General features: G+C 38.4%; 1 protein-coding gene across 1 annotated transcript in view; it reads right to left on the bottom strand.

Moving 5' to 3' along the window:
- EPC1 (enhancer of polycomb homolog 1) overlaps positions 1 to 14,712 on the bottom strand; it is an 89,396-nt gene extending 74,684 nt beyond the window's left edge. The window contains exon 1 of the mRNA XM_064479562.1: positions 14,439 to 14,712. Within this exon, the coding sequence (XP_064335632.1) occupies positions 14,439 to 14,441 (3 nt within the window). The 5' untranslated portion in view covers positions 14,442 to 14,712. The remainder of the gene's footprint in view (positions 1 to 14,438) is intronic.
- Positions 14,713 to 15,579: the final 867 nt, after the last annotated feature.

Genomic DNA, 15,579 nt, shown 5'->3' with positions numbered 1-15,579 from the left:
CTTTCTTAATTCTTCATGGGAATAAAAAAACAAAACAATTTTAAGTACTGCAAAAACAGGCTAATTTTCTAACAATATTGCCTCCAATATGTGAGTTTCTAAGACTATTTTTTAAAACCAAAGAGCTTTTCAGGCCCTGTTACATTTTTTTTAATAATTGAGTCATCAGTGAATTAAAAAAATAACTCATGCTAGGCTAGCTCATGTGTATTAAATTGTTATTTATGAGCATTTTATTTTAAAAGATGTGGGTTCTTTTTAAAAAAAAAATTTTTTATTGAGTTATAGTCATCTTACAATGTTGTGTCAAATTCCAGTGTAGAGCACAATTTTTCAGTTATACATGAACGTACATATATTCATTGCCACATTTTTTTCACTGTGAGCTGCCACAAAATCTTGTATATATTTCCCTGTGCTATGCAGTATAATCTTGTTTATCTATTCTGCATTTTGAAATCTCAGTCTGTCCCTTCCCACCCTCTCCCCCCCAAGCAACCACAAGTTTGTATTCTATGTCTATGAGTCTGTTTCTGTTTTGTATTTTAAAAGATGTGGGTTCTGATCCTGGCTTTGCACCAACTAGCTGTGTGATCTTAACCTTCATCAGCCTGGATGGACCTCAGTCTCTTGACCTTGAAAAGAGGGACTAAGACTTGATGGTCCCTCCCAATGCTTCCAGCTCATAAATTTTATGATTATCCCCCCATTTTCTATAGTTGGGAGAAAAAAATAGGGATATGTGAAATTTTCTAAGTGTAAGAAGCTATGAAAAGAAAATTAAATTTGAGATATGTGGTTTTTATAGAAACAACGCTTTTAATGTTTCCCAACTATATATTAACCCCAAAGAAGTGTATGAAAGCAAATAAAGTCCTGGAAGACATGCCTTAGGGAGAGCAATTTCAACGAGTGGCTCAAAGATGTTATACTGTGTTAATTAGTATCACTTGATGCTTAAACAACAGGATCTTATAGGATGCTTAGCAGAAGTAGCCTTGCAGTAAGTGTGGTCAAATGAGATCCGAGGATTAAGAGGTGCAAACTGTCAGGTATAAAATAAGCTACAAGGCTGTATTGTACCACACGGGGAATACAGCCAATATTTTATAGTAACTATAAATGGAGCATAACCTGTAAAAATTGTGAATTACCATATTGTATCCCTGTAACATACAATATTGTACATCAACTATACTTCAATTTAAAAATACGATATTGTAAAATAAATACAGAAATAAAATTTAAAAAACATAATCTGAGAAATCTATGGAAGCTTACAAATATATCATTAAAATTGGAAAATAAAGATTCAGAACTCATATGAAAAAGATACAAACTTTGAAACAAAAGCTGAAGCAGAAATGGTCAAAATAATTGTCTGGTAGTAAAAGATCTGCAGTCTTATATTCTCACTGGAAAAGTGCAGAGACTGTCTATGTAACAAGTTAAGAAATTAACAAAATACTATTGTCCAATATTATCGTCCACTGAGGAAAAACCAACACACAGCAACAATAACAATAATAGTAGCAACCAATTTAGCAATTTGAAAAGTATGGTGAAAGCAGTAAAAGTGTATCTAAGCCAGACATCAAAAAACTAGGTTCTTCAAACTTATGCTTACCAGGGGCGGGGAAGGGGGTGGGGAAGGGGGTGGGAAGGGATAAACTGGGAGTTCAAGATTTGCAGATACTGACTACCATATAGAAAATAGATAAACAAGTCCATATTGTACAGCACAGGGAACTCTATTCACTATCTTGTAGTAACCTATGGTGAAAAAGAATATGAAAACAAATCTAAGTATGTTCATGTATGACTGAAGCATTGTGCTGTACACCAGAAATTGACAGAAATTATAAACTGACTATACTTCAATATACATTTTAAAAAAACTAGGTTATGTTTTATATACTTTAGTAAGTTCTCCTAACATTGTTTCATTTATTGGGCCTTATCTCCGTGCAAGCATTGTGTTATGAACCATGGGAGACACAAAATAAAAAGGTGTTATAGCCCTTAGTGAACTTAATTCCTGTAAAAACAAATAGGGTATGTCCTGTGCGTATATTCTGGACCATCCTGGCTTGAAAGGAACATTTAAAATAATTTGATATTTTTATATTTTCAGATTTACAAATGACTGAAGTAAAATGTATAGGAAATATTTCATAAATTTACTTTACAAAGTAGTTTATTTTCATCTATCTTCATGATATTTAAGAACTAACTTTCAAGAAAAAAGAGGACACTAATGAACTCATCTACAAAAGAAGCAGATTTGCAGATATCGCAAATGATCTTATGGTTACCCGGGAAAGGGCAGGGGGAAGGGATACATTTGGGAGTTTGAGATTTGCAAATGTTAACCACTATACATAAAAACAGATAAAAACCAAATTTCTTCTGTATAGCAAAGGAAACTATATTCAATAACTTATAATAACCTTTAATGAAAAACAATATGAAAATGAATATATGTATACATATGCATGACTGCGATATTGTGCTGTACATCAGAAATTGACACATTTTAACATACTGTTATTTCAATCGGGGGCGGGGGGAATGAACTTTCAGGTTAACTATCTTAAACCAAAAGTTTATTCACCATTTCAGACTTTGCTTAATGAAGCTGGAAATCAATATTCAACAATCATGGACGAGTCAGCCATCAAGTCAAGTCGCTATTGAAAGTGACAAGTGCACGGCGTTATGGCCAGACATGGAAAGACGCATACACAAGGTGAACTGAGGGAGCCAAGGGGAGTTCGTGAAGGACCCGCCCTGGGATCACGTGTACCACGTGTATCATCATGTATCGACACAGAGAGAAAAGGAAAGTTCCTCCCTAAAGCATATTCAATATCTGGTGGTAACCTATGATGAGAAAGAATATGAAAATGAATCACATATGCACATGTATGACTGAAACACTGTGCTGTACACTAGAAATTGATACAACATTGTAAACTGACTATACTTCAATTTTAAAAAAGAGAGATTTTGAAATGTATTCAAAGAAAAATATTTTCTCCCTGTGTAAGCAGTGTGTGACGCAGTCTGATACCATCTTCCTCAAACATTTGAGAGAGAGAGAGGTTTTCTGGTGGGTGTGATGTAGCATTTGCAATGGTAAATTCCAGAGCTACAATGAATCTACCTGGAAATTTCCAATTTTCCACTCAACATCCCTGACCATCCAAACTTTTAAGAACCTTAGTGAGAGGTGAATTGAACCAGAAAAAATCTGATGAAATGTAGGGTAGATAGTCTTGAATTTTAGATATAAAGAAAAAAAGGTCTTAAATAAAATTTTATAATCATAAAACCCCCCAAATTTGAAATCCCATACATCTGGCATGTAAAATAGAATGTATATTAAAACTTCTATTTCTTATTTAACTAAAATTTCATTTTCAAGTTTTTCTCCACTCTTTCATTAGTTCCTTCAACACAGTGTTGGTGAACAAGTGTACTTGCAAAAAAAAAAAAAAATTGCAAAATCTTAAGTCATATAAAGAGGTGTTTCTAATTGAAATGCACTTTTCAAATGTATATGAAATCTGAGTTCCTATGCATTTGAAAGGAAATCACACATAGAAAACTGTCTATGTTTATGCTCTCAAATGAACAGCACTGTCATTCTGCCATGAACCAATCTGTTATTTTTTTTCTTCTCTCTTTAAATTTCTATTCATTTGGTGGGGGGGGGAGAACACTAAGTTATTTTCAGTATAAGTAGCCTTATAGACATAAACTCGTACTATCAAGAAATAGTAAACATAAGCAAAAAAATCTTATGCATCATTCAACGTTTCAGTGCCCCCATGCTGCCCCCTGCTGCCCAGTAGCCACACTTAACCGAAAATTGTCCCAAACTTTCAACCTTTCACATTTACTTCCCTTTAGTCACCCCATCAAAACTTATCTGGCCAGAGACCCAGACCACTGGAGTTTTCCTCTACCAGGCTAGTGGGTAAGCAAGTTACTCTAAGAAAGAGGTAGCTCCCCCGTATTTATCCCATCACCATTTTCTGACCAGTTGTAAGCATTTGGACTGACGTTCTGTGGGCAATGACCGACATCCAGGTTCCCAAGCTTGGCGTTCCAAATCCTTTCGGTGCTGTTTCCAAGCTACCAGTACGGGTCTGTCTCTCCCAGTCTCTAGCCCCCAGGCTTCATAGTTGGATCTCTACCCGCCCCGGGGTCCTAGCGGGTATTCCCAGGTGCTGTGAGTTCTCTCTCCTCCCTGCTTAGGCTCACACTGCTTTCTCTGCCTGACTTGGTTTCTCTATGTTGGAAGCCTACCAGTCTTCCAAGGTTCTGGTCAAAATCTCCTCCTCCTCCCTTTAATCCTTTAAGCTCTGCACAATTTAGTAGAAGCTCAAAAAAGGATTTATTTAATGAGTAAAGGGCAGTTAGCGAAGAAATCTTGATACTTACGATTGGGGGGGCTGGGTTTATTTATTTATTTTTAATGGAGGTACTGGGGATTGAACCCAGGACCTCTTGCATGCTAAACACGCACTCTACCACTCTACCACTGAGCTACACTCTTCCCCCCACAAAACCCTGATTCTTAGAAAGGCTAAGTGACTTATCGACCGTTAGCAGAGGACCCAGAGAGGATAATGGGAGGCTCTGTAACATGGCAACAACCTGACACCTGAATGGGATGATGTTTTTAATCCCCATCACACTGTGTAAGCCCTATCTGGATCCCTGAAATCAGAAGCATCTATGAAGACATGAACTCAAAGCACATACTGAGTGCTTCTGTCATGCGGGGCACTATTCTAGGTGCTTTAAATGCGTGAACCCACTGAACTCTCCCAGCAGCCAGGTGAGTAGATAGTATCACTTTGTTCCACAGAAGAGGAGACTGGGGGTCTGGACAGTTAAGAAATTTGCCAAAGGTTATCCATGTAGTAAAGGACAGACTGAGGAACTCAGATCGGTCAAAGGTGTGTATTTAAAGTGTTCTCGTAATGTCAAGAGAAATGTATATGAAGAGGCTTCTACTCAGCTTTCTGGAAGTTAAAAAAAAACCTCGTCAATAGAATAGCCTTGGAAATTGTGACCAGAGACTCAGACTGAGCCTCTGAGACACTCAGTGTCAATTCAGTACCTGTAAATGTTTGCAAGAGCTGACTGTCCTACAAGACAGAACTTGAAGGAATGTAGGATTCCGCCAAGTTCAAAGGTCTCTAAAGGACAGTTATATATTTTAAAAGATTAAGAAATGAAAAATCCAAATACTTGTCAGTTGATGCAGCCACTTGTGTGGGGACCAACGACTCTAACTTGACTTGAAAAATATAAAGATATGACTCAGTATCTCAGGAAAGTAGACCTTAAGAATATGTCCCCTTTTTTGATACAATGAACATAAATAAGGCTCATGACATCACATCTGTGTCCCAGACAAGGCTCTACTTGTGTTCTAACCAAAACCTCTGCTCAAGAAACTTCCAGGTGCGGGGAGGGCATAGCTCAGTGGTAAAGCGCGTGCTTAGCACGCAGGAGGTCCTGGGTTCAATCCCCAGTGCCTCCATTAAAATAAATACCTCCCCCCACCACCCAAAGGAAAAACAAAACAAAGCAAAACAAGAGACTTCAATAAGCGGAGAGGGCAGAAAAAAAATAAACTTGAGAAGGCAATATCCCAAATTGTTTGGTAGGACATAACTCTTTTCTGGGAGTAAGAGTCTTTTTTCAGAAAGATTTAAAGTACAGAAGTGTTTCTTAGTGTAAGCAATCATTCTGTTTAAGAACATTCGACCTAATGGAGTAACAGCCTATTGCACTTTTACGTAGAACTTCTACTAACTTATACGTAGTGTTGAAACATTAAAGAGAACTTAAGAATCACCGAATTTAAACGTTAAATTTATTAGATTGCTGAGACTTTAACTTCTTGAAAATGTTTGCTTAAGTACCAAAGGAGGCAATCAAATGTAGCAACTTTATACGTGTCTATAAAAAAATCACGAGGTGTTTAATTAAATAATGCTTTAAATGAGACCAAATTTTAAGGGACCATGATTTCTAAAATTTGCTAAATTTATAAGTATGAAAAGATTTGTAAGCTAAGTTTAAAAACATACCTTTGGGTATGTAAATTTAATACATTTCATATTATTTTTTGAAAACTCAAATTAACTTCAGAATGGCCTTTCAATATCCAAGACTCGCTCTTGAGGGCATCAGGTAACTTGGAACTGAACAGTGGTGACTGAGTTCTTCCAGCTAAAGTTGGTGCTCACTGGGCAGTCAGCGTTCATTGGCAGAACTGGTCTGACTGCCCAGTTAGTCTTTCAGTTTGAACCTTCCTCAGTTCCTAGCAGGCGGACGGCAGCTTTTGAAACATTGAGATGAGAGAAGCAACATTGTCCACCGACCTCCCCAATTTCAGGTTCAGTGGCTTGCTTCCACAGTTTCACTTAGCAATTCTCAACCCCAGCTGCGTATCCGAGTCCCTTGGACAGCTTTTGGAAACTACTTATGCCCAGAACCCATCCGGACCAACTAGACTCTCTGAGGATGCAGTATTTTGTTTTTAAGTTTCTGGGCAGAGCTGAGAGCTACTCAGTGCAGGCAGAGTTGAGGGCCGCTGGTCCACAGTGTGAGCCCACTGTGCTCGAAGGGACTGGTGCTGTCCAACAGAACTTTCTGCAATTACAGACATTACTGTAGACGGCATGTCCACGTACCTCCCACCCCAAAGTCACATATTGAAATCCTAGTCCCCAGTGTTTGGAGGTGGGGCTTTTGGGAGGTGATTAGGTCATGAGGGTGAAGCCCCAGGAATGAGATTAGTGCCCTTGTAAAAGACCCCAGAGAGGCCCCTCATCCCTTCCACAACGTGAGGACACATCTACGAACCAGGAAGAGGACTCTCACCAGACACAGGATTTGCCAGCACCTTGATCTTGGACTTCCAGACTCCAGAACTGTGAGAAATAAATTTCTGTTGTATATAAGCCCCTCCAGTTCATGGTATTCTGTTACAGTAGCCCGAACAATGGAGACAGGAATGTCCCATAAATCTGTCCTCCAATATGGTAATCATTAGCCAGGTGTAACTACCGAGTGTTTAATTTTTTTTTTAACTTCTTACATTTTATTTTTTACTCTTATTTTTATTTTATTTATTTTTTTATTGAAGTACAGTCAGTTTACAATGTTCCATCAATTTCTAGTGTACAGCACAATGCTTCAGTCACACATGAACATACATGTATTCATTTTCATATTCTTTTTCACCATGAGCTACTACAAGATATCGAATATAGTTCCCTGTGCTGTACAGTATAAACTTGTTTTCCTCCAAATGTTTAATTTTTATTAATTCAAATTTAAATGTACATGGTCACATGTGGCTAGTGACTACTGTACTGGGCAGCATAGTTCTGGCAACTTTAGGCCATTCAAAATGATCAGAGTCTACAATTACAGAGGTGCTCAGTGACGCTTTCCGTTACTGTGACCAGTTCAAACTTGCCTCTTCATGGTACTTCATCCCAGCTTCCTGACGAGGCCTCTAGTGGATGGAAGGCCAGCCCAAAGCTTATCCAGGCTTCTGGAAATGTTCAGGACATGGACTTTGCTGATTGCTTTTTATCCGCTTATGTTGGAAGTTTGCTTCTTGGACTTTATACTTCAGTGAAAAATGAGCTAAAGCCTTCAGAACTAAATATTCCTTAAGTCTCAAAGCAGTGAAGGAATTAAACTCTTGGAAAGGTCCTCTTCACTCCTTGGCATGTGATAGTGTTTTTCAACTGGAGGTCGTGATCTCTATCTTGGGAGGATGGAGAGTTTCCAGTGGACTCAGGCAGTGGCCTGAGTTTCAGAGCCAAATATAGGTCACTGGCATGACAGCCTCCTTTCTCAGTCTCATCGAAACCAGGTCCTTTTAATGAATGTGGGGCATTAGTGGTTGGTGGGATAAAATCTTGACAAGAACCAGCAAAATGCCACAGAAACAGAACTCTATTTCAGATGTAACTTGCTATTGAACACAACTAAGTTCTATTTTTACTTTTAAAAAATAATTTGTAAATTATGGATTACTATTTTTTAAAAAAAATTTTTTTAATGCACACCTATAGGAACTGCTGGAAAAAGAAATCTCAAATGTGATGCCCACTCTGAGGCATAAAAAGAATCCTCCTTCAAGTCATTGCTGAGTTTGTCAGTGAGCTCATTCTGACCACCTTTTCAATTCTGCAAATGTATTTATTTATTCATATATTTGCCAATCATGAAATGCCATCCTTTAAAGTCCGGCATATTTACCATGGCAGGTACCATTCGATTCTCTAGTGCAGCGTCTCAAAAGGTGGTCCCTGGACCAGCAGCAACAGCACATCTGGGAGCTTGCAACTTCTCAGACCCCACCCCAGATCAACTGAACCAGGACCTCTCAGTGTGGGCCCGGTGTCGGTGTTTTAGGTGATTCTGGTGCACAATGAAGTTTGAGATTCACTGACTCCCCCAAAAACGTCCCAGGGCGGAAACTTCTCTACATCCCACCAATGGTAGAGATGGGAACATTCTGTACATAAAATTGACCTTGTAAGTTGTGAAACACAAGTCAATATTCTATTTCAACCTCATGTTATGAATCATGAATTTATCTACTTCCACAAAGCCTCACTGAATCTCTAGTCTCTGATCTTTTTTCTTTCCCTATGAAAAATTCAGCCTGTAAAGGAATTTCATGAGATGTTCCTGAAGAGATGAGATGCAGTATGTGTGCCTTCAGCAAATTCAACGCACAAAAATTCAGCTCTATACAACAGATAAATTAGCGGCATTACTCGTTTTAAGAAGAGATGATTCAATTTATGAAACTATTCAGTAAAGGATTCATTTAAACAGGGATATCATACAATGCATATGCCAAGTTACAGAATGTAAATGTACAAATACCCAATGTCACAGTCCAGAAGAGGAGTAGGTACACAGGCTCTGATTCCAGACTTCCCAGGTTCAAACTCCAGCTTTCTCATTTACTGTGTAACCTGAGCCAAACCTCTCCAAGCCTCAGTTTCCTCATCTGTACAGTGGGTATAATAATTGTCCTATCTCCAAAGTTTGTGTGAGGATTTAAGGAGATACTTAATAAAGGTAGCATTTAGCTTAGAGGCTGGAACATTGTGAGCTCTAATTAAATGTTTATTTTTAGTTTTTCTAAAGTAGCTGCATCTGTGACCAGTTCACCTCTATGAAAACAGATATTCATGTTGTATCATTCGAGAATGTTTTTACAAAGCAGTTAAAGTTTATACAAAGCAAACAGGAGCTGGCCACACCGAGCACTGGATACTCAGCAGGTGTTTACACTTTCAAGAGTCCTTCCCTAGCCAAACCAATTAAGGGAATTTCAATCTCCCTGTCAGTGACAGGGTTTAGATATGAGCATGTCCTGCAAACCTGGCCAAAGAGCTGTAAGAAGCAGTATGCTGTGGGCCTCTGGGACGGAACTTCTTCCCTTCTGAAAAGATGCATAAGAGAAACTCTCTTCCCTTTGGAAGCTGCAGTATCAGGATATGATGCTTGGAGCTGCAGCAGCCATCTTGTGACTATGAGGAAAGACATTGCTGGCATGACTGCAATGTAAAAGAATAGAACCTACTAGGAAACCTGATAACATTGCTGAGCTATTGAACCAAACCTAGAACTGGCTTGCCTATTAATTATTAATTTAGTTGAAATAATAAATGTCCTTATTTTTTATGCCATTATCAGAAGGAGTCTACGTTAGTACAAAAGCAAACTAAATGACATAACACATTTAGTTAGTATCTTAATTGGCTCTATGACAAAGTAACTTGGTCACTTTGTTCTGGAGGTCATCTTAAACCACACATAGAGGATTCTTAATGAATAGGTCCTTCTCTTCCAATTCATTTGCATGTAACAGCAGTCTCACTTCCCTGCTCCATATCTGATGTGCTTAATGAAGTAACCATTAGCTAAATGTCTAATTATATTCTCTTCATAAGTTAAAATGTTTATTATAACAATTTCTGCTATATAAAAAAATCATTGAAAATTCTTTCAGAAGATTTTAAAATAAAAATAAATATTTTAATTCTGATACAATCCTTTAACACTGTAATTGTATTTCCCTGCTTCATTTTACAATTTTTATTTACATTAACATTTCTCTCATGACAATGTGAACAAAATGTACAAAATGAGGCTCTACCACCTTAAAAAAAAAGTTTTTATTAAATGGACATCACAAGAACACACACAAAATTCTTTCCACCAGAGTGACCCCCTCCTCATCTCTTCTTAAGCAAATAAGTTAATGTTTTATTTCTCACTTTGCAATAGGAATTTGCGTTAGGTAACCATCTATGTAGCATCTGTTTGGGCTAGATCTAAAATCTGAGGGCTATTTCTCCCTCAATGCGTCCCAGATAATGGTCCTTCAATAGAATGACCCTTTAAATCCTATAAAAACAGATTTAATTTTTTAAAAAGGTTTTACCCCAGAAATCTTATTATGCCTTCATTCCCAAAGAGTACCTCCCGTATCTAAGAGCTTAGATTTAAAGTGTCTTTTCCTTTGTGTGTGTGTGTGGGGGGGGCGGTATTTAGGTGATTTATTTGCTTCTTTATTTAAATAGAGGTACTGGGGATTTTAACCCAGGACCTTGTACATGCTAAGCATGTGCTCTACCACTGAGCTGTACCCTCCCCACTGAAGTATCTTTAAAATACTGAACCATATTGGACTGTAACCTCCATGAGAGCAGGGATCCTTGCCTCTTCTTCTGAATATTGCATCCCAGCATTTTGGCATAATAGCACATAATAAGAGGAAAATCTGGAACAAACAAACCCACAAATAAAAATAAATGGTGAATAAATCAAGTATAAAGGCCATTCCTTTCATCTTTTTCTTAAGGAAATCATCTTTGCCTTACTTTCCCTTCAGAGTCTCCATTAGAGAATTGTTTTGGAAAGATAAAAAAACAAAGTCGTAACACAAACACCCATTTGGTCTCTCATTTTCTTTCCCATCTGTTCCTTTGCAAAACATGTAATGATCTGTCCAAGAAATAGCACAGATATGTATGCACGAAAAGAGGATGGAATTAGAAACATATACTCAATTCCAAGTCTGTACTGAATTTGGTTTTCAGAGGGCAACATTTTTAGCTCTTTTTACTTCTCCTAAAAATGTTTATTCTAAGGTATGTAAGATAGATCATGGCTAATATTTTCAGCATTTTATGAGAGGTCATCTTAATATCAATGTAAATGTTTCTTCCTTTTTTTCCTTCATCTTTCCTAATAAGGTTGGCTAACCTGAAAATTTCCCCAATCTTTAGCAATACTAATGAATACAAACTAACAAATCAGGAAATTATGTAGGTTCACTACATTAAGTCTTAATAAAATTTTCAGTTTATTTCTGTTATTGACCAAGTCATAATTTCAAGTTCATTTGTCTGAGGTTCATTGTTTGGAATTTGATTTACAAATCCTCCATGTTTTTGGCATCATTTATTTCCTCTTTCTGCAAACTGTTTTTTGGCCATGTCACTACTCGTTGACCCCTCCCCTCCAAGAGGGATGGGCAGGATGAAAAAAATAATAATGATATCCTAACATAGTCAATGTTGCTACTTGCTACTATCTCCGATAAAAAAGTGTGCGAGGAAAAAATAAGTGTGTAATTGTTGATTAAAATGACATTCCAAGATTTAAAAAAAATTATTTATTGTTCATGAGCTAGCAACTGTTACTATGAAAAACTGAGTTCTCTCTATACTCCATTCAATAAAGACTTTTTCATGATAAAACATAGCTTATTTTAATAATTCTAATCCTAATCTCACCAAACTCATGAACTAAATGCCTATGAAATGTTGTCAATTAAGGAAAAAAGGAACCTCCAGAGAATCAAGAGCTAAAAGGAAGCACAAGGTGGATTTAAAAATGGAGAATAATGTAAAACAATGAATTGTTTTTGCCTCGTAGATTTAAACCTCCTTACTTAGTGATGTAAGAGCCACAGATAGAAGAATATCTTTAACATAAATATCCATGATGATTTTTAAGAGTCGAGATGTAACTATAATGGTTACTCATAATCAATGATGTAATAGTCGATGATGTAGGAGAACAAAGAACGTTGCATAGCTACATATGGACTTCACAGCATCAGTTTGTTTTTTAAAAGGGGGGCTACACTGTATAAGCATTTTTAGTTTCCACAAATTAAAACGAAAAAAATCACCAGCTGAGTAACAGAACGTTTTAGCAACAAACACATAGGGAAGTATATTTTATTCAGCAGGTTAACTTCAGAGAACTAAACTCTACAGCACAATCAGAGGATTAGATAATATATTTACACCTGCAGTATTTCATTCCATAAATAATCTATAATGTCAAATCTAGTCTTGATGGGGGCATTTAAATTTTATGAAGAGATAAAATGTTACAGTGAACATTTTCACATTTTTATAGCAGAATATAAACAAAATACAGGCATAATATATAATTATTTTTGAAGTTGAAGGAAAGGGTCTTACACAGACAAATTACAGGGACACAAAAATCAGAAATACTATATCTAGGTATTTTCACACTTTTTTCTACTTCAGAATTTTAAATAATTAGTAAAATGAGCATTTACACATTTCAAAGTGAATAAAAACACTCAGTAATAACTCCGAAATTTTTTACTCTCTCAAGAAATAATCTATTCAATTATGTGAAAAGGGGGTCTAGGATACTATTTCAGTTGTTTTTATTTGGCAAAATAACATGTTTTTAGGTACAATCACTGATTTCTCCCACTTTCTTTTTCAATTAAGGACACACTTACTATCTTCATAAACAACTGAAACGCTCACAGAGACTAGTAAAAACTATGTCACAGCATAATGTATATTTTTGTTCTTGGGAGGCTTTGGGCCTAAATTCAGTATTCTCCAGTCAGCTAACTTCCAGTAAGAACAAAGATGTAAGAGATTTATCCTGCATTTAGGTATACGAATACCAATATTTTTAAATTAAAAGCAGTTGTATATATATTCTTAAAAAATTATCTTATTCCAAGATACTTACTCTTTTTTGAACAAGGATACACATAAATTCAACTGAAATATCACTTCAAAATAAAACAAACTATAATGTAGACGCTGCTATATGTCCAACTACTAGAAAATTCCCCAGAGAAACTTGGAATAGTTATTTAAGGAATCCCTAGGTTCAAAACGAAATTCAACTTTTACAACGTTCAGTGAACTAAAACTCCAACGTTTTGTTCAATCGAAGACACTGGCACGTATGATACTGCGATATAAGGAAAATGCAAAATGTTACTGAGGAAAGAGAGGGTAAGCCAACAGCCTATTATTGAAGAAATTCGGATCTAGAGATAATCAGATCAGATCAAACACAACTGCAAACGCATGCTCCTCCCTGATGCCCCCTGGGCTGGGGTGACGACACATCTGCTCTCAGCCACAGTTCACAGTTCACAGCAAACATCAAAATAATACAACTGAATAATCTCCTCTGAGCAAAATCAACTTTCTTTAAGGAAAGAAAAAGATAAGATAATAGATCAAGTCTTGCCCCACCTCTTTTTTTCTCCCTTTTCTTTTAGTGAAACTGACATAAATTGTTGAAGAGAACCACAGCGCCACCAACACAGATCAATGCAAAACAAAAAAGATCTCCCACCGTGTGCAAAAAGAAAAAAAATTAGAAAAATGCCAAAAATTACAAAATGTCTCCCCAATGTACCTCCGAGAAAAACAAGATAGCTCTGCAAAGATTATCCGATGAGGAGCTTGAGGGAATTACTACCATGGAACACAAGTTTAGATCTGATCAGCAAATAAAAGACCCACTATTTAGTAACAGCCATAACTTAATATAAACCCGGTTATGTCAATCTCCGCCTTCATTATACCAAGGGCAGCTTTTCTGTAGTTTGTATCCAAGTAATCCATCAAGAAAACCACAATAGGACTATTTAAAACCAAACCAAACCAAACTACATCCATAGTTTGCCTGCTGATCATTTAATCCTGGACAAATTAGGTAATACACAATTTTTATAAAGAAGATATGCACATATTTGGCATTACCAACATTGCTGGCACAAAACAAGTCCATCTTGAAATAGCTGAGTTCCCCTTAGTTCACAGTAATCAAAGTATAATTTATATTATAAATATTTAGCTTTGATCATGGAGGAGGGGGGAACCTAATTTTTTTTTCTTTTGGTAAAAATTAACCAGACAAGATTAGGTGGAAATGTGCAGAGATCAAAGCTAAGGAAAAAAAATTCAAAGATTGGTTTTCCGAGAAGAAACACAATGCAAATCCTTTTTAGCTGGGAGCTCGTTCAAAGATTTAAGGGCATAAAATGTTTAAAATGACAAACTTACCATGAGTGGAAGGCAAAGAAGCAGCCAGTTCTGGAGAAATAATTGTAACAATATAGACCGGATACTTGAGTCCCCACCAGCAGCAGCCTGCAGGCAGCATATGGATCCCCGAACATCTTTGGAATATGTGGCAAATGAGAAGTCCGACTTTCTTCCATGATCGCGGGCTGGAGGGGGAGCTCCCCGGGATCCGTGGGCGTTTGGGGGAAATCGGAGCGATCCGGCCGGAGATGACCGGGAGGCGGCGGCGGCGGCGGCGGCGGCGGCCGGGGGTAACAACTTTGCGCTGGCGGCGGCGGCCGCGGATTGGCTGCCAGGCCAGGCCCGTCTCCGCGGTCCCTCCCGCCCCCGCAGCCCGGAAAAGGCGGCGTGAGGGCCATTTTACACGGGCTCCCGAGCGCGGCCGCCGGATGCCGGGCTCCGGGCTCGGCCCGCGGTGACGCTGCAGAACAATAGCGCCCCGGCCGCCGCGCGCGCGCGCGCGCGCGCGCGCGGGGAAGGGTCCGGGGCTCGGGGCGGGCGTCGGGGGAGCCTCCTGGCCGCACCCCGCCCCTGACGCCCCCTCGGGGGCCTCCTGCCCGCCCCCCAGCCCGGCACCCCGGTCCCCGCCCGGGATGCGGCCGCGGCCGCTGCAGAGCGGCTCCCAGCAGAGCACGTTTGCCTGCGCGTCGCGAAGGCCCCTGAAAGAGCTGTGCACGGAATGCACGTCGTTTTCAGCCCAGGGGGCTCTAACTCCTTGGGAGGAGAGGGGGAAAAAATTTAGACCTGGTTAGCCATAAGTGCTACCGTTTGTGCAGAAAATAAAAATCAAATAATGATGTTAGCGCGTCAATGAAAAACAATAGGCATCCTTTTCTACTCCCCACCCACCCCACCTCCTTAAAAACTGTTCCAGAAGCCTTTCCCAGCTGACAGAACCCTACCATTCTGCCTTACAAACAAAATGGCTGTGGTTCTGAGTTTTTTTGGGATCCTCCCACTGTGGCTCCTCCTGGCCTCCAGGAAGTGGTAAAAATCCAAAATAAATACAGCACTAAAAGTACATTGTCCAGGCTGGACTCTGGGGAAGCCTTCGGTAAGGGGGCCTCAGAAATATGCTGCTTTTTATTGGGTTTTTTTTTTTTTTTTTTAATTTTTGCTT

The sequence above is a fragment of the Camelus dromedarius genome, chromosome 26, assembly GCF_036321535.1.
Source record: "Camelus dromedarius isolate mCamDro1 chromosome 26, mCamDro1.pat, whole genome shotgun sequence".
NCBI classification, from domain to species: domain Eukaryota; kingdom Metazoa; phylum Chordata; class Mammalia; order Artiodactyla; family Camelidae; genus Camelus; species Camelus dromedarius.
Note: the sequence above shows the minus strand (reverse complement) of the source record. Positions and strands in the feature narration are given on the sequence as shown.